Raw genomic sequence first — 24,075 nt, forward strand, 5'->3', positions numbered from 1 at the left:
TGGCCGGATTAGGGGAGAGTCTATGAGAATATCCCTTAAGTCAGGGCATAAATGGTTGAGAACGGAACTTGACCTCTGCCATTTCTTTCAAGTTCAGCTCCCCTGTGAACTGGGGGCGGGGCTTGGTGAGAGATGGGAGTACTGGGGGCCATTGGTGAACCACTGGGTCTGTCCACGCTGGGAAACCGGGAACAAGCCAAATTGTCTGGCAGCAGCTTTTTTCTGGAGGAATCTGCAAAATGGCCAGAAGACTCCAGTCCTCCGGGCAAAGAGATGGACACTGGGGCCCTGCTCCACTCACTCCTCCTGCTCCCATCTCCTCCCCTCTGGCCAGTGTCCCTCCAGGATGGGGAGGGCAGGAAGACTGGAAGGCTCCTGGAGTGGGGTGGGGGGAGGGGTGGTGTGCAAATCTCTGTTCTAAATGTCACCTCATCTCCCAGCCCGACTTGCTCCAAAGACATGAGAGCAGACCCGCCATCCTGGGAGGGCCCTCTCCTCACATTGGACCACCACGGGTCGGTCCAGCGCCCATCGCAGGCTTGGAAGACACTGCCCTATCCGAGGACACTGCTTCGGGAGCTAGGACAGCAGCCAGATCAGGCAGAACACTGAGTTCACACCCCAGAAACTCTGATACACAGAAAGGAGACACCAAAGCGAAGTGGGGACCGCAGCCAGCGGTAACTCTCTTAGGTCCTCTGCCGTGCAGAAGGTGGAGGGAGCACGAGGGCCTCCCTGGGAGGCCCACACCTTCCTGGCTTTCGTGGTGAGTCAGGGGCTGGCCTACACCTGGAAGAACAGTGACTCAAGACAAAGGCCACACACTTGCGGAATTCAGTGCAGAGGAGACAGTGGGTTACCGGGGCACGGAGGAGGGCGCCCCTGATTCTATCTGGGAGCAGGGACATTTGAGCTGGACAGGCTGGGTCGTGTTACTGAAGGACAGGGGACAACAGCCAGGGGACTTGCTCAGGGGTCACAAATCCTCCGGGGTGGGGCGGGGGTTGTCCGGGAGGGATGGAGAACAACAGAGGAGGGTGGAAAGGCGGGCAGGGGCCTCGAGAGGCCTGTGGAAGGGACCGAGCTTTATCCTGCCAACAGTGCGGAGGAGGAACGGACAGGACTTTTTCCTGATTATTGGAAGCTATATATCTTTATCATAAAAAATTGGGGGAGCAATAGCAAAAAGAGAAAGAAGGAAATTAAATCACTCGGATGCCAACTACCCAGAAATAACCACCGTTAACATCTTGATGTTTTCCCTTTAGATTCTTTTTTATAAAGAGAAATTTAAGAAGAGGATATATATGATCAATACGACATGTAACATACGGACTTTTTTTTTAAAGATTTTATTTATTTATTTGAAAGACAGAGATCACAGGTGGGCAGAGAGTCAGGCAGAGACAGAGAGAGGGGGAAGCAGGCTCCCCGCTGAGCAGAGAGCCCAATGTGGGTCTCGATCCCAGGATGCTGGGATCATGACCTGAGCTGAAGGCAGAGGCTTTAACCCACTGAGCCACCCAGGTGCCCCCATAGAGGCATTTTAATAGAGTGAGATTGTGTATTTCATACTAAAAGATTATGTTATATTAGAACATCTTCTGAATTCAGAGAATACATATTACCATACAAGTTATTTTATAGTAATTTATTTTTTAAAAAAGATTATTTATTTATTTGACAGAGAGAGAGCACAAGAAGGGGGAGCAGCAGGCAGAGGGAGAGGGAGAAGCAGACTCCTCACTAAGCAAAGAGCCCAATGTGGGGCTCGATCCCAGGACCCTGAGATGTACCTGAGCCAAAGGCAGACATTTTACTGACTGAGTCATACAGGTGCCCCATTTTATAATAATTTAGTATAATATGCATGCTTTTAACTTTTAACTTTTTCGGGTTTTTAAAATATTTTATTTTTAAGTCATCTCTGCACCCAACATGGGACCCAAACTCATGACTGTGAGTGAGATCAAGGGTCATGTGCTCCTCGTACTGAGACAGCCAGGTGCCTCTGTGCGTGCTTTTTGAAAAACTAGACTGAAATTCTACAAAGGCGGAGTTTTAAATTTTATTTATTTATTTTCAATAGACAACACATTCATGTGCTCCGTAATTCGAAAAGTCCAAGAGAGTATATAGTGAAAATGTTCCTTTCCGCCCATACCCCCCAGCTAGCTTTCTCCTTGGAGTCAGTGAATATTGCTGGAAACTTCCAGGGACTTTATGCGTAGACAAGATAAACACATCTTACCTTCTCCCCATTTCCCAAATGTTACACAAGTGTTAGCCACTGACTCTGCATTGCCCGGTTTTTACTACGTATATCTTTGATACTTTTCCTATCAATATATAGTTTTCTCATTTTTTTATGATGACATTTATTCCATGATACGAAGGTATCTCATTTCTGTCCCTACTTAGTCATTTTAGGGATCTTCTGCCTGCATAAACAGTGCTACAACCAATAACTTTGGACAAGGGTCATTTTGCAGAAGAACACCTCTATCTGCGGGAGAGCCTTCTAGAAGTACGAAGATGACGAGGATGATGGGATCACAAGTCAGGGGTCAGGTGCAGTCATAAGTGTTGATGGCTGATGCCAAATAGCCCTCTGCAGACGTGACACCAATTGCTTTAAAGTGTCCCTCTTTGGGGCACCTGGGTGGGTCAGTCATTAAGCGTCTGCCTTCAGCTGGGGCCATGATCCCAGGTCCTGGGATTGAGCCCTGCGTTGGTCTCCCTGCTCAGCGGGAAGCCTGCTTCTCCCTCTCCCCCTGCTTGTGTTCCCTTTCTCGCTGTGTCTCTCTCTGTCAAATAAATAAAATCTTAAAAAAAAAAGAAAAGTGTTCCTTTTCTGGGGCATCTGTCTGGCTCAGTTGGTTAAGCATCTGCCTTTGGCTCAGGTCCTGTTCTCGGCTCCTGAGATCGAGTTCTGTGTCAGGCTCCCTGCTCAGCGAGGAGTCTGCTTCTGCCTCTGCCTCTGGCTCACGGTCTCTCTCTCTCTCTTTCTCTGTCAAATAAATAAAGCATTTTTAAAAATAAAAATAAAAATAAATAAAGTGTCCTTCTTTTGATGTAAATGAGGTATGAAAGCAGGTGGGAACTTGGAGGCTAAGGAAGGCGGGACCCGCTGCAGGCAGGCAGCACAGGCGGGGAGTGTTGCCATGGAGCAGGAGACACTGCCCGGGACTGGACTGTGGGTCAGAACCGCCCAACAAAGGCGGTGCTCGGAGCTGGACCTGCGGCTGCAACGCACGTGCCGGACCTAGAATTCACGGGCAGGGACACCAGCGAGCATTCGGAGGGGAGTGTGTGGAGGTCTGTGATGGGGCGACAGGGCAGTGGGACGGGTGGGGAAGCCCCATCTGATGTGAAGTGACAGCTGGGATAAAAGCAGCCAAACAGAAGGAAGGAGCTCCTCAGGTTTCAGGAAACTCCGGTTCCCAAAGTGTCAAGATACTAATGATGAGCACGAAACTGAATTTGGAGCATTCTCCTATGCTCTGGAAAACATGAACACAGACCATGAAGAAGGAACTGAAGGAGCTCCCAGCTGGCTCAGTCAGTGCAGCGTGAGGCTGGATCTCAGGGTCGTGGGTTCGAGCCCCACATTGGGTGTAGAGGTTACTTCAAAAAATAAATAAAAACAAAACCAAAAAAGGAGGGAAGTGCAGATTTCCGTTTCCAGACCGACTACTAGCCACACGTTTGTCATCCCTCCTGGGACCCCCCCCCCCATGAAACTGACGATAAAGCAATGAAGAAAAGTCCATTCTCTTAATGAGGAGGAGAACAGAAGGGAGGCTGGCACAGAGGGACAGTTGGCGCGAGTATATAGGGACGGACATGGAGAAGAGCGGTCCCTGATGAAGGGGGAGGCAGAGTGGGAGGCGGCTGAGAAGGCCCCACGACATCCCAGCACAACCACAGTGGGGCTCAGAGAGGCTGGGGGTTGGACGGCGTAGAGCAGGCAGGAGACTGGCAGCGGTGGCTAAAAAGAGGCGGACTGGCCAACAGCACGGCAACAGCAGATCCCTAAGTGACATGAAGGGCAGCCAGGGATCCATCCCCATCGGAAGGTTCAACAACCCCAAAGAAGGGGCTTCCACCTCTGTTACTTGGAGTCCCCCCCCCCCACCCTAGGCTTCCTCCCCGGAGGATATGAAGCCAACTGACCAGTCCAGCCTCGCTCTTCAGCACGGAAAGACAAAGACCCTCAGATATCTGGCAAAGCCTCTGGTGTGAAAAGGAAGCAAAAGTAAGTACCCAGGGGTGGCGAGGATGCTCCACGAGAAAGAGAAACCCCTTACGACACAGAAGACACAAGAAACCTTCCAAACCTGATAGGTATTTTCAGGGAGATTTGAGGGCTGTTGCATCCCCAGACAAGGACAGGAGGCTATGAAAGAAACAACCAGAAAATAGTGTGAGTGGGGCACCTGGGGGGTGCAGTTGGTTGAGCGTCTGACTCTTGATTTCGGTTCAGGTCATGATCTCAGGGTCATGAGATCGAGCCCCGAATCCAGCTCCTTGCTGGGTATGGAGTCTGCTTGAGATTCCCTCTCTCCCTCTCCTTTTGCCCTTCCTCTTCTTCCCCTGCCCCTCATGCTCACTCTCTCTAAAAAAGAAAAGAAAAGAAAAGAAAAGACAAAGAAAAGAAAATACTGTGGGCTACCAGAAATTAAAGTTAGGATTATAGAAATAAATATTTCAGTAAACAGTGTTGGAAGGTAGAGAATTAGAAAATCATTATGATAAAAGTCTATCCAGAACAAAAGTACAAAGAAATTCTAAAATAAAGAAATAAAATAATTCCCCAGAGCCAAAGAGCAGAATTTTTGAGTATAAAGTGGACACCAAGAATCACGAGTGAATAAGACACCATAAGCTCTGTTGTCGTGAACTTTTAAAATAGCAATGAGAAACACAAGATCCTCAAAGATTCCCTAGAGGGGAAAAAGTTTACCTCTAAAAATATAAGAACCAGGGGCACGTGGCTGGCTAAGTTGGTGAAGCATGTGACTCTTGATCTCGGGGTTGTGAGTTCAAGCCCCATATTGGGTGTAGAGATTACTTAAAAATAAAATCTTAAGGGGTGCCTGGGAGGCTCAGTGGGTTAAAGCCTCTGCCTTCGGCTAGAGTCGTGATTCCAAGGTCCTGGGATCAAGCCCTGCATTGGGCTCTCTGCTCAGCAGGGAGCGTGCTTCCTCCTCTCTCTGCCTGCCTCTCTGCCTATTTGTGATCTCTGCCTGTCAAATAAATAAAATCTTTTTAAAAAAAATAAAATCTTAAAAAAAAAAAAAAAAGAATTAGACTGGCCTCAGGATTCCCATTAGCTAAGGCTAGAATAATATCTTTAACATTGTGTGAAAAAAGCAATTTTAAATTTTTTTAATAAATATTATTTATTTATTTATTAGAGAGAGAGAGAGAGAGTGCATGAGCAGGAGGAGGGGCAGGCAGAGGGAGAAGCAGACTACTCGATGAGCAGGGAACTGGACCTGGGGCTCAATCCCAGGACCCTGAGATCATGACCTGAGCTGAAGGCAGACGCTTAACCCACTGAGCCACCCAGGGGCCACCCCCCAAAATAATTTTTAATGCGAAGTCTATATCCATCCGAATTACCATTCAAGTGTGATGGTGGAGCCAAGACACTTCCAGAAACGAGGAACTCAGAAAATCCATGTGCCAGAAGCCCCCTCTTAAGAAATTACTTTGATGTAAAATGGGGTGTGGGAAAATGATAGCATAAACAAAGGAGGAAAAGAGAGGGAGGAAAGGCGGAAGGAAGGGAGAACAATGGGACCAGGCCAGGGCATCAGTGAAAGGAAGAAGTCCCTGGTGGACAACTGTGTGACAGAAAAGCAACACACCCAGGGGCGCCTGCCTGGCTCATCAGAAAAGTACGTGACTCTTGATCTCAGGGCTGTGAGTTGGAGCCCCACAATGGGTATAAAGACTACTAGATAAATAAATAAGCCAACAAACAACAACAACAACAAAACCAGCTTGCCCAAATTAGAGCATAAGAGAGAGGACCCTGTGTACGGGCTCCCTGAGGAAAAGGGGGACTTCATAAACAGAATCCTCGATAGGCTGAAACGCTGGAAGATAAAACTTGAGGAAATATGGTATCACGTGAAGAGAAGAAGAGAAGTACGAGGAGAAGGAGACAGGCAGTCGAACTCTAGGATAAACTAAAACAAATGAAAGGAAAGGTCATTCTAAGACATTACTGGCTGGGCCACAATTGGTATTTACATAGTCACAAACGTAAACATTATTTATTGGACTTAAACTTTTAGAACCAACCTGTAGGCAAAACGCGAAGACCTAACAACGGTTAGAAAGTTAGAATTTCAGGGGCGCCTGGGTGGCTCAGTGGGTTAAGCCGCTGCCTTCGGCTCAGGTCATGATCTCAGGGTCCTGGGATCGAGTCCCGCATCGGGCTCCCTGCTCGGCAGGGGGGCCTGCTTCCCTTCCTCTCTCTCTGCCTGCCTCTCTGCCTACTTGTGATCTCTCTCTGTCAAATAAATAAATAAAATCTTTAAAAAAAAAGAAAGTTAGAATTTCAAGGAAATGTTCAGAAGACAGAAGTTGGGAAGGAGAGCCCAAGGGAAAGGTAGGCGTGATGGTAGGCTCAGCCTACAAGATGGCGAGTCCACACTAGCTAGCGCTGACGAGATGAGAAATAAGATATAAATATGTTACCTGAAACAGCAAAGGTCATCAACAGATTTATTTTCATTTTATTGAGAGGAACTGAATAAAAACAGCTCTCTAACCATGCTGGGAAGAGGATGGGCAGAGGGCTGTACGGATGATGTGTGTGAACTCCATCCCCGTGCTCCCCAGTTAGCAAATCAATAGAGGCTGTCTAGAAAGGAGAAATCCAGAAACAGCAGCATAAGCACGTTATTTAGAGATGCGGAAGTCACTCCCAGAACAACGGAGGTAGAAGTGTTCCCCTCGGAGGAGTGAGACTAGGGGAGAGGATGAGGTAGGGCTGTTCACCGTAGGCGCCTCCGTTCAGCCGTCATTTTAACCAAGTGCAGGATGTTCTTGGATATAAACACTTAATTGTATCCCAAGGAAGACAAGAAGGCAGGCTCATGCACCTGCACGTGAGGACTGGAGGCCAGATTCCAAGGAATCAGACACCCGAGTCATGAAATCCCTTGCAGGTAAGACTGAAAAGCAACCAGGATAAACGGAGAGGACGTTGGCGACGAGAGAATGTTCTGATTTTCGCAAAGAGACAGACGGTATTTCTGGAAACAACGGACCAAATCACTCAATATAGAATCCTGGCAAAATTCTAGCACAGATTACTAAACAGATGGCTTGGGAGTGTTTGGGGATTTATTTATTTATTTATACTCTGCCTTGTTCCAGAAAGAAGGATTTGTAGAGGCTTACAGAGAGGCGAACAGTACCACAAGATAAAAAAAAATAATAATAACTTTCCGTGAGGAAAGAGTCTCAGAAAGTTAACCACGGCGTTGCTATGTGACCCAGTAAATCCGCTCTGGGTAAGCGCCTGAATGACCTGAACCTCGTTCTTGTGAAAACTTGTATGTGAGTGTTCCCAGCAGCGTTATTCGTGCCGGCAGAAAAGCGGAAACCCATGTCCATCAATGGATGAATGGAAAAGCAAATTGTGGCACAGCCCTGTGATGGAATTTCTTATTCAGCCACAAAAAGGGTACTAGACGTGTGTCACAACATGGAGGGACCTCGGAAACATGCTAAATGAGGGAAGCCAGACCCAAAAGGCCACATATGATATGAATCCCTTTCTGTGAATTGTCCAGAGTAAGTAAATCTATAAGGAAAGATGGTAGACAGTGGTTGCCAAAGGCTGAGAAGACAGGGGAAGGGATTGTGACTGCTAATGGGGATAGAGTTTCCTTTAGAAGTAATGAAAATGTTCTGGAATTAGGTAGTGGCGATGATCACACAATCTTGTGCGTGTACTAAAAACCGCAGACTCATACACTTTGCTTTTTTATTTTTTATTTTTTTTAAAGATTTATTTATTTATTTGGCAGACAGAGATCACAAGTAGGCAGACAGGCAGGCAGAGAGAGAGGAGGAAGCAGGCTCCCCGCTGAGCAGAGAGCCCGATGCGGGGCTCGATCCCAGGACCCTGAGATCATGACCTGAGCCGAAGGCAGAGGCTTTAACCCACTGAGCCACCCAGGCACCCCACACTTTGCTTTTTTAAATTAAAATTATTTGAGTAATCTTCTACATCCGACATGGGGCTCAAACTCACAACCTTGAGATCAAGAGTCGCACACTCTTATAACGGAGCCAGCCAGTCACCCCTGGGTCATTCACTTGAAAAGAGTGAATTTTATGGTATGGGGGTTATATCTAAAAAAAAAAAAAAAAAAAAAAAAAGGAGGGGGAGGGGGAAAAAAAAAAAAAAAAAAAAAAAAAAAAAAAAGGAGGGGGATGAGGAAAGGGGAATAAAAGGACAGAAAATAAAAAGAGGAACCAAGTCAGCAAAGATACATGTACTATATGATTCTGTACAGGTGATGAAGGTGGGCCATGACTTCAGCCATGAGATTTCTAGCAGCTTCTATCAGCTTGGAAAGGGTGTTAATTAAATCATACCCAGCATCCACAAGATAAAAAAAAGAACTGGATATTCAGGAGAATCGCAGTTTTTTCTTGGTACGGATGCCTGGCAGGAATCTCTCCTGTGCATCTTCCTATAGGGATCCGTAGGCGGCAACATTCCCACCGTAACTGCAGTAAACCATCGTAGGCTCGCTCCAGCCAGGCAGAAAGCCCCGGTAGAATTCAACAAGGGCACTTTAACGCAGGCCCTAAATGGTCTGCCAGGGTATGTGAGCAATTCTCCAAGGGCGAAATGTCCATTCTCTGGAGCAATGGTTTCCAACCTTGGCTGCACATGAGAAAACCCCCAGGAGCTTCTGCAAAATACCAGTGCAGGACCCCATCAACCAGAGAAGCTGACTGTCTTTAGCTTCCAGGTGATTCTGACCCATAGCCAGGTCTGAGAATGACTAATAGATGAAATGTACATCCCTTACCAAACCCTCCACGAATAGTATTTCTTGCCTCAGAGCTTATTCGTAAGTTCAAGCTTCTAGTAATGAAACTTGAAATTCACGGACTCCTATTTCCTGGATGTCTGCTGGGCACCAGGTAGGTGCTGGGCCATGCACCTGAGACAGAAGGATTAACGTGTGACCCAATCTCCATCCTCGGGGCACAGACATCCGATCTGCGTTAAGGACACCCCAGCTGGTGATCACAAGAAAGGGTGGTAAGTGGAGATGGAGGGAACACAGGCAGACCCCTTGGGTAGCAGTGGGGGGTGGGGAGCTCCCCACAGGATGACTAGCTCACCTGAGCTCCGAATGAAAGGTTAATTAGAGGGTGGAGAACGGGGCACTGTATTCAATATTTTTCTCAATGAGTTGGATGACGGCTAGTAACCATCCATTATCAATGTGAGGGGCCATCCTTACTCTGGGACAGCTGGAGGAATGGCCCTTCTGCGGCACAGCTGAACTGGGATCTACAGTGTGCTGGCAGGGAAGAGAAACCCAAATGGAAATTACATGAGGCTCAGGGTAGGGGAAGACAACTAAAAATGTAGGCGGCACCGAACTCCGTGTTCTACCAGAGGCTCAAGTGTGCTCTCATTTCTTCCCACCGCAACCCTGTAAGGATGTGCTATTTTACAGTTTAAGAGAATTGGGCTGACAATGTTGAGGGCGGAGATGACAGTTGAGTGCGGGACCAGAACCTAGTGCTGGTCTCTCCTGCTCCCACGTCCAGATTCTTCCCATTATTCCTCATGTAGACCAAGTGCTATACTGCATAGGACTTCCATAAGTCAACTGCGTTTCGACAACTGCGGTTCTGGGGGCGTGGGGTGCCTGGGTGGCTCAGTCGGCCTTCCACTCAGATCATGATCCCAGGGTGCTGGGATCGAGTCCTGCTTCCCGACACCTTGCTCAGTAGCGAGCCTGCTTCTCCCTCTGCCTGCTGTTCCCCCTGCTTGTACTCTCTCTCTCTGACAAATAAATAAATAAAATCTTAAAAAAAAAAAAATAACAGTTCCTGGGGGAAAATGTCACCAGCTCTAAGTCTGCGCACCAGTCTTGGGTGTGTAAGTAGGAGTCGAATGTGAGAGGCAGATGGCGTCATGGGGAGGGTCCAGACTTTGGAGTGGGCTCAAAATTCAGCTGCGATACTTTCTAGTTGTGTGGCTCTGGGAAAATTACTCTGCCTTCTTCAGCCTCAGTTTCCTCATCCATAAGAAAGAGATAATAATGCCTGCCTCATAGGATCATTGTGAAGATTAAAGATAATGTAGGTACAGACGCGGAGAAGATATTTATAATATACGTGAGAGAAGACTTCTATCTAGAATATAAACAAAACTCCTCAATAATATTTCTAAGGACAGACAACTCAATGTTGAAAGTAGGCAGAAGACAGGGGGCCCACGGGTGGCTCAGTCGGTTAAGTGACCAACTTTTGATTTCAGCTCATGTCATGATCTCAGGGCCGTGGGATCAAGCCACTTCTGAGCAAATCCTCAACAGACCGAGTATTTCCATTCCCCAAAAGACAAGTCATGAATGTTCACAGCAGCCCTATTTATAATATCTCCAAACTGGAAAAGACATGAATGTCCATCAATAGCGGATGGGATAAATAAATTCGTGTACATAACTTTGTATGCCATAAAACTGTATGCAAATAAACTGTGTGTATGTATACGGCGGAATATGGCACAGCAATGAAGAAGAACAAACTTACGCTCTCACAGACATAATACTGAGCAAGGCCATTACTGTTTCCAGGATGGGTGCTGGAAATATTCTGTATCTTGATCTGGGTACGTACACACATAAAAATTCAGTTTGTTTATTTAAGCCTTGCACATTTTAATCTACATAAGTTTGACCTCTATAAAAAAAAAAGTAAAGTAAACAGGGGGTGCCTGGCTGACTCAGTCAGCAGAACATGTGATGCTTGATCTCTGGGTTATGAGTTCGAGCCCCATGCTGGGCACAGAGCCTACTTCGAAAAAGGTAAACAAAAAGTCACTGTATGTCGTATGCTTAGCACAGAGTGGCCACTCAATAAAGCCATCAAAGTTGCCAGAAAAGAGGAAACAGCAAGCCCATTGTCCTCAGTACCCCTTAGACCACTTGGAGCCCAGTATGGTGCTGGGAGACCCCATTTTTATGAAGCTCACTAAAAATCAGAGGATGACATGATCGCAGAAAAGCATCGCAAGGGGTCTAGAATACATGGCCAGTGAGGGTTAGCTGAAGGAAGTAGAGAGGATGTTGCTGGGGACAATGAAACTTGTCAAGGGAGAACATGAGGAATGTCTTCAAATAGTGAATGGCTCTCTGTAGAGTGGGAATTCGAGTTCTCCTTTGTGGCTCTAATGCAGTCATTCGCACACGGCAGCTGCCGCCGAGTCCCCTGGAGGGTTTTACTGAAACAGATTATTTCTGACTAGCTGGTCTGGGGCAGGACTGAGAATCTGTTTCTTTCTCTCTCTTCTTATTTTTCTAAAGATTTTATTTATTTATTTATTTATTTATTTGACAGGAGAGACCCAGCGAAAGAGGAAACACAGCAGGGGGAGTGGGAGAAGGAGAAGCAGGCTTCCCACTGAGCAGGGAGCCCAATGTGGGGCTCCATCCCAGGACCCAGGACCTGGCAGACACTTAATGACTGAGCTGCCCAGGTGTCCCTTAAGATATTGTTTTTTAAATAATCTCTGCCCAACGTGGGCACAAACTGACAACCTCTAGACCAAGAGTTACATGCTTTACTGACTGAGCCAACCAGGCACCCCTAGAGAATCTTCACTTCCTTCTTACTTTTTTTTTTTTTTTTTTTTTAAGAGAGAGGGTAAGCAGCTGTTGTGGGAGCAGAGCAGAAGAAGAGAGACAGAGAAAATCTTAAAGCAAGCTCCACGCCCAGTGCAAAGCCACAGTGCAGGGCTCGATCTCACGACTCTGAGATCATGACCTGAGCCAAAATCAAGAGTTGGAGGCTTAACCAGTCGAGCCAGCCAGGGGCCCCAAGGATCTTCATTTCTAAGGAGTTCCCAGGACATCCTGATGCTGCTGGTCCGGGGACCTACTTCGCTAGCCCCTGTGCTAGCGTATAGACCAGGAGAGTGATTTGTGCTATTGTTGGGAAGGAGAACGAGGAGGAGGAGGAGAATCTGTTGAGCCTGGTACACCAGCTCCTCTATCACACCCTGTCTACACTTTCTCACAGGAAGGGAGGTATTATTCTCCCCCATTTTCTTTTTCTTTTAGTAAGCCCTGTACCCAGCATGGGGCTTGAACTCACAACCCCAAGATCAAGAGTCTCCCACTCTACTGACTGAGCCAGCCAGGTGCCTTCATTCCCCCCATTTTAAGAGAGGAGGAAACCAAGGCTCGGTTTGGCACACATCTTACAGCTTGACTCCGAGCCCGGGCACACGAAAGTTGAGGCCGAGTGGCTCCCTGGGCAGTGCTGTAAATGGGATTGGGTGTCTGGGTGGAAGGATAATTTCAGAGGGTCCTTCCAACCCTTAACTTGAGGCTAGCTTCAACTAGTCCCGTTCACCACTAACACATATTCAGCACCACCAGAATTCTCTCCAGGATGCGTGTGGCCACCAGTCTCATTCTTAAGAGGCTCCTGGGCCATCTCACCCACTCCTGTCTCTCCTATCCCTCCTGGAACCTGCAGTCACCACCCCCCACCCACACAGGCAGATAACTCGGTTCATCCAGATAGCTGGTGAAGGAGATTTTCCTACGCATACCCATCTCCGCTGTTGGCATTCGTGTAAGGGTAAGGTGGCCGGGTCATCTGGATACAGTCCTTGGCACCAAGCTGTCTGCCACTCCCCCCACCCCCCAGTGCCGAGCCCAGACCGAGCCTGCCAATCCACTCTGCACACTCTGGCCAGCAAGGAGATGATGCGGGGGCTGTGAAGATAAAATCCAGAAGTAGGGGAGGGGTGGCCTCATTCCCCAATGGCCGGAGGAACAGCAGATGTGCTTAATGACCTTAAACTGGAGACTTCTACTGCTCCTGCCTGCCTTCCTCCGAGCCTGGGAAGCAGAGACCAGAGGGTCCTGGGGACCCAAAGCAGGCCCACAGTCACGGAGAGGATCCTGCCAAATGCGAAATCAGGTCCAAGTCCAGGTGAAATGCTCTAGGCTGTGATCATCAAAACTTTTCTTTTTATACATTCTTTTTTGAAAGATTTTATTTATTTGAGAGAGTGGGAGAGCACAAGCAGTGGGAGGGGGGGTTTCGAGAGGGAAGGAGAAGAAGCAGGCTCCCCGCTGAGCTGGGAGCCCAGATGCAGAGCTTGATTCCGGGTGGCTGATGGATTGCTTATCAACGTCCAGGTGTAAGCGGGAGTCAGGGAGTCAGGAGAGGGTGAACAGCTCTCACCGAAGAGCCAGTCCTGGCACTCAGTGAAGAGCCGAGCTCATAGCCCTTCCTTGGAGGAGAGGCACTGCACAGACATTTAGCAATGATTTAAGATGGACCCCCAAGGAAGGACCCTAGGAAGGTCAAGGAAAGCTTCCCAGAGGAGGTGACCCTTGAGGCAAATAAACAGATTTCAGTCTGCAAGCGCCTGAGGACCCCTCACTCCCATAGATCTTTATTGCCACTCTAGTTCATCTTCCCTTATTTTGGGGTCTCAAACTGCTTTCCAGAGCTAGTGAGGAATGGGGATAATTTCCTTCCAATGCACGCAAGAAGAAATCTGAGAGTGGCTAAGGGACCATCCAAGGTTTTGTCGTTAAAATTGAAGAACGAACCCAAGGTGCCCAGGGAGGGCTAGACATTTGGACAGTCGACACAGAAGAAATAGAGGACCGCTTCTGTCCTTAGGGAACTTGTTACCATGGGGAGATAAGATACATAGATGAAAAACCAAAAATAATTATAAGGGCAAGGTGCAAATAATTCAGTACCCATCTACTTATCCGGGACCTGCTATCTGCAAGGTGCTCTGTGAGGCACCTGGATGTGGGTGGGGAGAGTTGGCAAATATAATATAATATGGTAAATATAGTCCCAGCCCTTACGAACTCACCGTTTAACTGGCCGCAGGGGAGGCAGGGTGGCAGGAAGAGGAAGCCGGCAGTCCCTGGGTCTAACAGCTGACCCTGAAGATTATAGGGGGCCAGGAGGGGATCGGGGGCTTGCTGGAATTCGGGGATTGGGTAGGATTTTTCCGGAGAAGTTTCTTGAAGAAGGTAGACAAGGTGATGATACCGAAAAATAGAGACAAAGAAGAATAAGAAGAGAGATTAAGCAAAACATTTTCCCATATTCCTCCTTCCACAACAGTCCAGTAAGGAAGCCTTCCCAGGCAAGGGGAGATGTTTCCCCCTGCAAGCTCTCAAAGCACCCCCACGACAGAAAGAACCTCACAGCTGTGCCAGTTTCCCTGCCTGTCTGACCCAGCTCAGGGGCCCTGCAGGCCAAAAGGAAAGGGAAAGAAAGGAAGGAAAGAAAGAAGGAAGGCAGGAAGGCAGGCTTCAATTCTAAGGAGGCTGGATATTGTGTTCACGGAGAGTTCTCACTTTGTTTTTGTTTACTTTTTTTACTTTTCACTATTTTATCAAACCATAGCTTACTTACAATAGAAGACACAAATCCTAAGTGTACATATGTTTGTACGTGAATGAATTTTTATGTATGTTTATATCTGTGTAACCACCATCCAGATCAAGTTATAGAATGCTTTGAGCACTCAGACACACTGGGCCGCCTCACTGTACCAGGGTCACGGCCACTGTGGCTGGAGGAGCTGAAGCAGTAGGTGATGTATCTAAGGCGTATGTCTAACAAAATTATGAAAACATTTCAGGCGTTTGAGCTGAAAAGGCCAAGTACTGGGGCAAGGTCATATGCATGAAGGACTAACGTGCCCAGAGCCATTAGCCTTGTCCTGTGGGTGGCTGGGGGGAGCCACAGGGAGGGGCATTTCAGTTGAGCTCCAAACCCTTCCTTGCAACTGGAGCTGACTCACAGTGGAAGCGGACCCGCAGGAAATGATAGGTAAGGCCCCAAACAGTAAGAGGGATCAGTCAAGAACAGGACTGACAAGCTCTTACCAGCAGTGATGGGGTGGGAATAGGAGACTCAAGTTGGAGATGGTTCCTTCCAGCTTTGACCATCTATGGTTCTAGAAGTCTGTGAGAATGGCGAGAGGACCTAATCAAATGCTCGTTGTTATGATTTATTTTTGGTTTTGTTTTTCAGAGGAGAACTTTTTTTTAATCTTTCTTTTAATAAAGATTTTATTTATTTATTTGACAGACAGAAATCACAAGTGGGCTGAGAGGCAGGAGCAGGGGGAACAGGCCCCCTGCTGAGCAGAGAGGCCAATGCCGGGAAAAGGGGTGTATGTGTGGGGAGGTTGGGCTCAATCCCAGGACCCAGAGATCATGACCTGAGCCAAAGGCAGAGGCTTAACCCACTGACCCACCCAGGTGCCCCGCAGAGGATAACTTCTAATTGAATCACAAATACTGTGTAGACTGACTTACCACCTCTGAATAAATAATTCTTATTACCTCCCAAACCACCAAGCCACAGAGACCCTGAGGCTCTGCTCCCAGGCGCTCAGAGTCTAGGGCGGATGGAGCAGAGGAGCGAGCGTGGCTGTGAGAGACAGCGAGCGTGGCTGTGAGAGACAACCAGTGCCTGCAGGAGAAGTTGGTTACCTGTCCTAAGGCCAAGTTGTCAGGAGAGCACCCACCCTCCTACCTCCTCAGCCGCTTCAGCTCTGGTCCCCCTGGAGGGCCAGTGGCCATGATGTCGCGGCTTCTGCCACCCCTAGAACACCTGAGCAGAGGTGACAGTCTGGAACTTATTGCTCTGCCTCCAGAGGCCAAAGCAGGAACCCTGGCTCCCCCCAGAAGCTGGTCTAAGCAGGACTTGTCAGTTCCATGGCCACCTGGGGGGAGGCACAGGCTGTGTCAGCCACAGGCTCCTCCAAGAACTAGGGGTCTGGAGACTAAAATCTCTTCCCCCACAATCCCATCCAGGGTTTTCCAGCATTAAAAACAAAACAAAACAGGGGCGCCTGGGTGGCTCAGTGGTTTGGGCTGCTGCCTTCGGCTCAGGTCATGATCTCAGGGTCCTGGGATCGAGCCCTGCATCAGGCTCCCTGCTCCGCAGGAAGCCTGCTTCCCTCTCTCTCTCTCTCTCTCTGCCTGCCTCTCTGCCTACTTGTGATCTCTGTCTGTCAAATAAATAAATAAAATCCTTAAAAAAAACAAAACAAAACAAAAAAACCCAGGAATTTTCCTCAGAACTCTTGGCCCAAAACACCCAGAGAATTTTTCCGGAATACCTCATGGGATTTCTCCCGATCTCTGACCTTTCCTTCCCACCCCCTCCTCCCCACTCCCCACCGGGAAGAAGGAGAGAGACGGAGTCCGAAGAGAACATCTGCATCCGGCCACCTCCTGCACCTGCCCAGCGCCCCATGAGATGCGGCGGGCGAAGACCAGCTCTCGGGCGGAGCTTGGCGTGAAGATGGGATGTTTCATAAGGTTTTCTGTCTCAAGTGCTCACCCTCTGGAGGTGCTAATGAAAGCCATGAATACTCTCCCAAGAAAAGCATGTATGTAGGTGATTGTCTTCTATTCCAGGGAAAGATGGGGGCGCTGTCAGACCCTCGAAGTCCATCTGTGAAGCCCCCGAAGTGTAGGGGGCTGTGCTCCGGGGTTCCTCCACGGCACAGCCCAAGCCAGGCTGGAGTCTGGGGGGAAACTGTCGCTCCCGGAGCGGACGCGCAGCGCTGGAAGAGCCCGCCCTCCAGGCTGTGCGAGCATCCAGGACGCCTCGGGCTCAGTTCGCCCAGCTCTGCAATGGGGGCTCAGGCCCCTCCGCCCCCGAGCGGGCCGCGCAAGGACGCGGGTGGGACGGGCAGCTGGAGAGGGGGTGGGAGCGAAGAGCGGCAGGCGGTCGGTCTCCCGCAGCCCGGGAGGGTGAGCGTGGGTTCGGGAAGCAAGGGGGACGCCGGCTCCCGGGGCTCGCGAGGAGGGCGCGGACCCCGACGCGCTGCCCGCCGGCCGCACACGCGCCCCCCTCGCTCCCCCGGCCCGAGGGCGGGGCCCCTCGCCGGGCCGCCCCTCCCCGCCCCTCCCTCCCGGCCGCCGGCCTCCCGGGCCCAGCCGGCCCTCCCGCGGGCGGCGCGGCACTCGGGCACCGGCGCGCGGAGCCACAGCCGCCAGCCCGCCAGCCGGGGCCATGGGCTGCGACGGCCGCGTGTCCGGGCTGCTCCGCCGCAACCTGCAGCCCACGCTCACCTACTGGAGCGTCTTCTTCAGCTTCGGCCTGTGCATCGCCTTCCTGGGGCCCACGCTGCTGGACCTGCGCTGCCAGACGCACAGCTCGCTGCCCCAGATCTCCTGGGTCTTCTTCTCGCAGCAGCTCTGCCTCCTGCTGGGCAGCGCCCTCGGGGGCGTCTTCAAGAGGACGTGAGTGCCCGGCCAGCCCGGAGCCCCGCAGCTCCGCAGCCCTGCAGCCCCCCAGCCCTCCAGTCCCCCTCCTCCGCTGCTCCTCCGCACGGCCGCGCCGACCCTTCCCTTCCCTGCCTTTCCCTTCCTTCCCGTCCTTTCCTTTCCCTTCCCTCCCTCCCCTCCCCTTCCCGCAGCCGCGTCCCTGCCCCCGTGGGGCCGAGGCCGCCCGGCGCCCTAGCCTCCGGGCGGGCGACGACCACCCCTCCCCGCGCCGCCAGCCGCGCCCCGCCTTAGCTGAAGGACTGCCTCCCTCCCCCACCCCAGCTCTCCCCGGAAAAGTCTCTCCAGGGACTGAAGGTGACTTCGGGATTATTTATTTGCCTTCGCAAAACCCGGCTCTCACCCGCCGCCCCGCCCGCGCGCCACGGGGCCAGGGGTGATGGAGTTGGCGGCGGCGGGAGAGTCTCCCTCCTGCTCCGCGGCTCCGAGCTTGGGCAGTAGCCCCTGCTGCCGGGGGCGGAATTGGAAGTGAGGTGGAAGGAGTGGGAGTGTCCCCTCAGGGGCCATGCTAGGTGCCAGAGCGGGCTGCTGCTTGACAGAGCGCCCTGGGGCGGGCTCCACGCACACCCTGGGCTCTGGTTCAGCTGACACACGCTAGTCCCGCTATTCCTTCTCCCCCGGGGGCCTCGGGGCCGCTGGGTCCTGTGTGGTCCTGCTTCCGAGAGACAGCAGGTTCCTGCACTGGCCCCTGGAGGCCAAGCCCTTCTGCCTCTGAGACGCTCAGGACCTGACCATTAGGGCCATGTGGGGGAGACGTGGGGTGTCTCAGGCACACCTTGGTAAGACGACCCTCCATCTCTGGTGCCAGGGGACCCCTCCACTTCTCCCACCCGGCCTTACTCCTCCTCCGCCTCTGTCCCAGGGCAGAGCTCTAGCATCTGCCTGCCATGGCCCCAGAGATGCCCCTTTGTATGCTTCTGCAGAGCCTCAATCTCCGGCCTTAAATTGGACAGGGCCGCCCCCGCAGAGCCCTCTGGAAAGGCAGCAGGATTCGCTCTCCTAGTGCAGCTGGGAAAACAGACCCAAAGCAGGGAATAGATGACTTGCAAGCTGGAGACTGCTGGAGATTTCCCTAGCCCCAGCTTCTGGCTGGCTGGTTTTCTGGACTGCACCGACTCAAGCAAGCAGAGGGCCAGGAACAAAACCATAGTTAGGCTATCCCAGAGAAACATCTGGGGGGGGGGGTTGCTTTCTGGGTCAGTTGCTCTCCCCCCCTTGGCTCACTCCTCCACATGAGAGTGGGTTTTCCTATCCACCTTGCTTCTGAAGCTGATGGAGAGAATGCAGGTGTCACATAGAGAGACCCCACTTTAAGGCACTCAGCTGACAAATCATTACCAATTAGGGTGTGATTAGCCCCATTATCAAATTCTCTTGTAAATGGAAGACTCCTCCTCTGAAGAAGCAAGTCTGTGTATGCTGGTTTTTCTGTGGGTTTTATATAAGATTGGATGCTTGGGGGGATATAGAAAATCTTCCCAAAAATCTCAAGATCCTTCCTGATTCTGCCTCGAGGTTTAATTAGAAATCTAGCCGGGTGTTTTTTTTCTGTTTCTCCTTCTTTCTTTTTAAAAAGTATTTTGACTTACAAAAGCTTCCTTACCTGGAATTTTTTAGGACTTGGGGTAGTGCAAAGAACAGGAAGGGGGAATGAGGATTATTCTAAATGGCAGGTTGGTGAGCCTGGTTTTGTGAAAACAACAGAGATCCACACCTAGCTGGGCCCTGTCTTCCTCACTTGCTCCACACCTCTGTCATGGCTCCCTCCCTAACCAGGAGCTCTGAGCAGGCAGTGGAAAGGGTTCAGGGGCTCACGGGAAAGAAAAATGATATTGGTAACAGCAATAACTAACTTCACCAAACTGTCGCTCAAGGCCGGGCACTGTTCTCCGTACCTCACTTGTACTGACTTACTTGTCTTCCCCACCACCCTACGGATTAGTACTATTTTCTCCCCATTTTGTGCATAAGGAAGGTGAGGCACAGAGAGAGCAAGACACTTGCCCCAGGTCATACCACACAGCTGTTTAAGTCAGGATTTGAACACAGGCATTTGTCTCTAGAAGCAGATGCGTGGGAAATGGCTCTTGCTTTATGAGCAGTCAGCTTGAACTGTGTAGGGCACAAGTTACACCCTGTCCTCTCCAGGCACAGGCATATGGGTTGCGGATTCCTGAGCTGACACTCCTGGGAAGGAAACCCAGGGCCTCTGGGGCTTCCTGCTGGGATCTGAGGGTGGGGGTAGGTTGCTGTGGAGGGCATTAAGTCCTATCAGTTCAAGTTCACATTTAAATTTGCGACCTCAGTCCTCCTGCCCCCAAAACAAAATGTCAGGAAGAACCCTTTCCTTTGGCTAAGAGCAGAGTGGACTTCAGTGGGAATGAAAGGTGTGGCAACAGGGGTGGTGTGTGTGTCCACGGGAGTCACTACCCAGCTTAGACCTGACAGCTTCTCACAATCCCCAATTTCTCAAAGCCCCAAAACCAACCACTAAAGCTTAACTCTGTGGGCCCTCACTACAAGTTCAGATACTAGTACCCCCGCCCCCAATCCCCATACGCTTTTCAGCTTAAGTGATTACCAGCTAGTGCTAGTGCTCCGGGCTGGTACTGGTGAGAGCATGGGGGCAGGGTTGGTTTGACACATGGTGAGGGCCAGATGTTGTGGACAGACTCCCCGAGAGGCACTGGGCAGCTCAAGTCAAGAGCTGCCTACTGCTTGGCCCAGACTGAGGACCAGGGCTGAAGAGGGATTCTGGATGCTTCCATAGGGACATGCATTGGAGGATCTGCATGTGAACAGCCTTTGGATGTTAGAGTCAGACAGGACAGGACAGGAGCTCTCTGCTCGGGGTAGGATCAGGACCCCCGACCACCCCTCATCCCCCGCCCCTGTCTCAGTCAGTTAAGCCTCTGCCTTCAGTTCAGGTCCTGATCCTGGGGTCCTGGGATCGAGCCCCACATCAGGCTCCTTGCTCAGTGGGAGCCTGCTTCTTCTCCCTCTGCCTGCTGCTCCCGCTGCTTGTACTCTCTGTTAAATAAATAAATAAAAATCTAAAAAAAGAGAAAGAGAGAGAGAGAGAAATATCTTGCTTATCGGGAGTGAGGAGCCATTCAGAGAGAGAACACAAAGTCACCCGGTTGGCAGGGTGTATAGGTATGTGCTTTGTCACACAGGAAAGAGAAAGGAGTATTTAGATAAAAGGTTAGGGGTTTTTCTTCCTGGTTTCATGGGGACCTGTCTAACCACCTCGGGCAGTTTGGGAGACCCCTTTATCTCAAAGGCATCAGGGTAGATAAATGGCTTTCAGACCTTCCCTGGCCTTCTCGAAGCCTCGCCTTGGCCTCCCTCCCCTGCATGCACACTCTTAATTGAAGGCTTGACTTCCCCTCCGCCGTACTCACGGTCTCCTTCTCTACCTCTAATTTTCCCACTCCTGCAAGTCCTGCTCTGCCCCAGACCCAGCTCTCACTCCCTCCTGCCCCTTGCATGAAATCCAGTCTTCCTTCCATGGAGGGGTTTCCCAGGCCACCGTCAAACCTGCTTCCCCAAAACCCCAGCCCCCTGAAGCACCTGGAACGTAATACAAAAGTCAGTTTCATCCTCTGAACTGTGCCCTGGGTGGTCTCCCATCTAGAAAGGCTCTGCCTCTCTCTCCAGCAGCTTGTCCACATTTCAGCATGCAGCAAACCTGGGCTGAGAGCCTCCTGGGGGGTCTGGCCCCAGACGTGATTCTTGCTTTAAAAAACTCATCTCAGTGGGGCACCTGGGTGTCTCAGTCATTGGGCATCTGCCTTTGGCCCAGGTCATGGTTTCAGGGTCCTGGGATCGAGCCCCAAATCCAACTCTCTGCTCAGCGGGAAGCCTGCTTCTCCCTCTCCCACTCCCCCTGCTTGTGTTCCCTCTCTCACTGTGTCTTTCTCTGTCATAATGGGTAAAATATTTTTAAAAAAGAAAGAAAGAAAGAAACTCATCTTAGCCTGGGAGTTACCATACGACCCCACAGTGCCACTCCTAGGTATATGCCTCAAAGAACTGAAAACATGTCAACACAAAACCTCATACAGGAATAGCGGCATTATTCATCATCGCCAAAAAGTGGAAGCCAACCAGATGTTCATCAGTGGATGGACGGACAAACAAAATGTAGTACACCTACACAGCAGGGTGGTATTCAGCCAGAAAAAGCAACGAGGCTCTTATGCACACTACAGCATGGGGGAAACTTGAAAACAAAATGCTAAGGGAAAGGAGCCAGGCACAAAAGACCTTGTGCTGTATGGTTCCATTTCCGTGAAAGTCCTGAAGGGGAAAATCTACTGATACAGAGCGTAGAGTGGTAGGTTCCCAGCATATGGGAAAGGAATGGTGCGAGGGACGCCCCGTGGGTACGGGGTTTCTCTCTGAGGTGAGGGCAATGTTCTAAACTCAGATGGTAGTGACGGCGTCACAACTCTGAACGGCTAAAAACCACTGAATCACATACTTTGAAGAGATGCATTTTATGGTATGTAAATTATCTCAAAAAATTTTTAAGATTTTGTTTTTTTAAGTAAGCTCTATACCCCCTGGTGGGACCCAAACCCACAGCCTTGAGGTCCAGAGTTGCACACTCCACTGACAGAGCCAGCTAGGTACCCCTGTCTCCGTTTCTTTTTTCTTTTTTTTTAAAAAAGATTCTTATTTATTTATTTGACAGAGATCACAAGTAAGCACAGAGGCAGGCAGAAAGAAAGGTAGAAGCAGGCTCCCCGCCGAGCAGAGAGCCTGATGCAGGGCTAGATCCCAGGACCCTGGGATCATGACCTGAGCCCAAGGCAGAAGCTTTAACCCACTGAGCCACCCAGGCGCCCCCCGCTGTCTCCGTTTCTTAAATTAAAAAAAAAAAAAAAAGAATCTTGAAATGCAAAGGTTTCAAAACTCATCCCATCCCTTAATTCACTCATCCAACAAGTATCTTTCCAGCCAGACCCCGTTTGCAGGGGTGAACACAATGGACAAGGTCCCCGTTCCCATGGAGCTTACGCTCTGGAGCCCCCCATCCGTGAACTGGAGGCCGGGAAGCAGGGTGGGGCTGGAGCATAGCAGAGTTGAGAGGTTACTTTTACCAGCGGGTCAGGGAAGGCTGCTCTGAGGAGGTGACATTTGAGCTGACGTCTGAAGGCCAGGAGGGAACCATGCATTCGAGTAACTGGAGGAGAGGGTTCTGGGCAGACGAAACTGCAAGTCCATCCAAAGCGGGGAAGTGCTCCCTGCAAGGCTAGCTCCCCAGCAGACCATGGGTGTGGTCACACACGGGGTGCAGCAGCCCCAACCCGACAGCCCTAACAGGCCCTGAGAGCTGCCTTAGGTTGGGATCTCCCCAAAGACAGGCTTTCTTGCTGCTCCCTCTGAGTCTCCCGAGCCTTAACACAGAGCCCTGAGCAAGCTGGGGTGTCATTGTGGGAATGACTGGTTAGAGGGGGACCTTCTCCTGGCCCCCTCAGTCTGGGTTGTCCCTTCCCTGTTGGGCAGCTTGAGCTCCGGTCTCCAGCCTGCCCAAGATCCCAGGAGATGCCCTGACTCCTGTTTTTTTGTCCCAAGCCCCCATTCCTCTCTTGGAAGCTGCCGGCTCCTTTCGGCGTGGGGAGGACCTGGGGGTGCCTCTGACTCTTTCTGGGTTCCAGGCACTTCTCCTCTTCCCTGGCTCCTCCAGGAAGAAGATTATCAGGGTGGGGATGTCCTGAGGCAAGATTGTGGGCACAGCAGTGCCCCGCCTGGGGTCCCTCATGTCGCCGTGGCAAGGGGCTGGTCCTCAGCAGCATTTCTCACCACCCAGCAGGCGTGGAGGGCAGGCTGTGCTGGCTCATGTCTTACTGCTTAAGCCCTTGCCCTGGTTGGGAGCCAAGCAGCCCCTCCTCTTATCACGGAACCGGGAGGGCCAGAGCCAGCACCCCGGCAAGGCCAAGTCAAGGTGATCACGTGTATCCTCGGGGTAAAGCAGAGTACTTGGGCCAGCAGGGTCGGCAGCGTGCTCAAGGTCACACAGCAGACTGGTGGGGCAGGCACCACGAGGCTCTCCCTCCCCCATTTCACCTTCTACATGGAACCATCAATGAGTAACCTGGCCATTTCTCAGGCTTCCTGAGGAAGGGTTCCTTAAACTCTCTGAGCTCTTCCTGCATCTCCCCAGGCCTTAGGGAAGTAGGACCCCCTCTCTCACTGGCCTGAATTAACCTCTGAACCCAAGACCAGGGGAGGGAGGATCAATGAATGACACAATGCTGGCCTTCACCTGGATTGGGAGTCAGAAAACCCGATCCTGACTTTTCCCCTGTCGGGGCTCGGCTCTTGATCTATAAAATGAGGGGTAGGTCCTTGCTGCCACTGTAGCAGTTCCTTGAACCGACCTCCCACGGTCACCCCAGACCAGCAGGCTCTGCGGCCCAGCCTGGCTGGGACATCTGGGAGCTGCTGAGCACTCTCCCCTGGCAGGGAGGAGGTGAGCACTGGGGAA

The 24,075-nt window shown here is 50.8% G+C and overlaps 1 protein-coding gene and 1 long non-coding RNA gene across 3 annotated transcripts in view; one reads left to right on the forward strand and one right to left on the reverse strand.

Annotated features, from left to right (window-relative positions):
* Positions 1–13,292: 13,292 nt before the first annotated feature.
* On the reverse strand, positions 13,293–17,457 carry LOC132025665 (uncharacterized). Its single transcript, XR_009406663.1, has 5 exons — positions 17,367–17,457; positions 16,630–16,987; positions 15,162–15,240; positions 14,135–14,287; positions 13,293–13,546 (listed from the first exon to the last, which is right to left on the reverse strand). It is a non-coding gene; the product is annotated as an uncharacterized LOC132025665 (long non-coding RNA).
* MFSD4A (major facilitator superfamily domain containing 4A) overlaps positions 17,254–24,075 on the forward strand; it is a 28,295-nt gene continuing 21,473 nt past the window's right edge. For both annotated transcript variants that reach the window (XM_059413250.1, XM_059413251.1), the window contains exon 1: positions 17,254–17,537. In XM_059413250.1, the coding sequence (XP_059269233.1) occupies positions 17,308–17,537 (230 nt within the window). In that variant the 5' untranslated portion in view covers positions 17,254–17,307. The remainder of the gene's footprint in view (positions 17,538–24,075) is intronic.

The sequence above is a fragment of the Mustela nigripes genome, chromosome 10 (genome assembly GCF_022355385.1).
Source record: "Mustela nigripes isolate SB6536 chromosome 10, MUSNIG.SB6536, whole genome shotgun sequence".
NCBI classification, from domain to species: Eukaryota; Metazoa; Chordata; class Mammalia; order Carnivora; family Mustelidae; genus Mustela; species Mustela nigripes.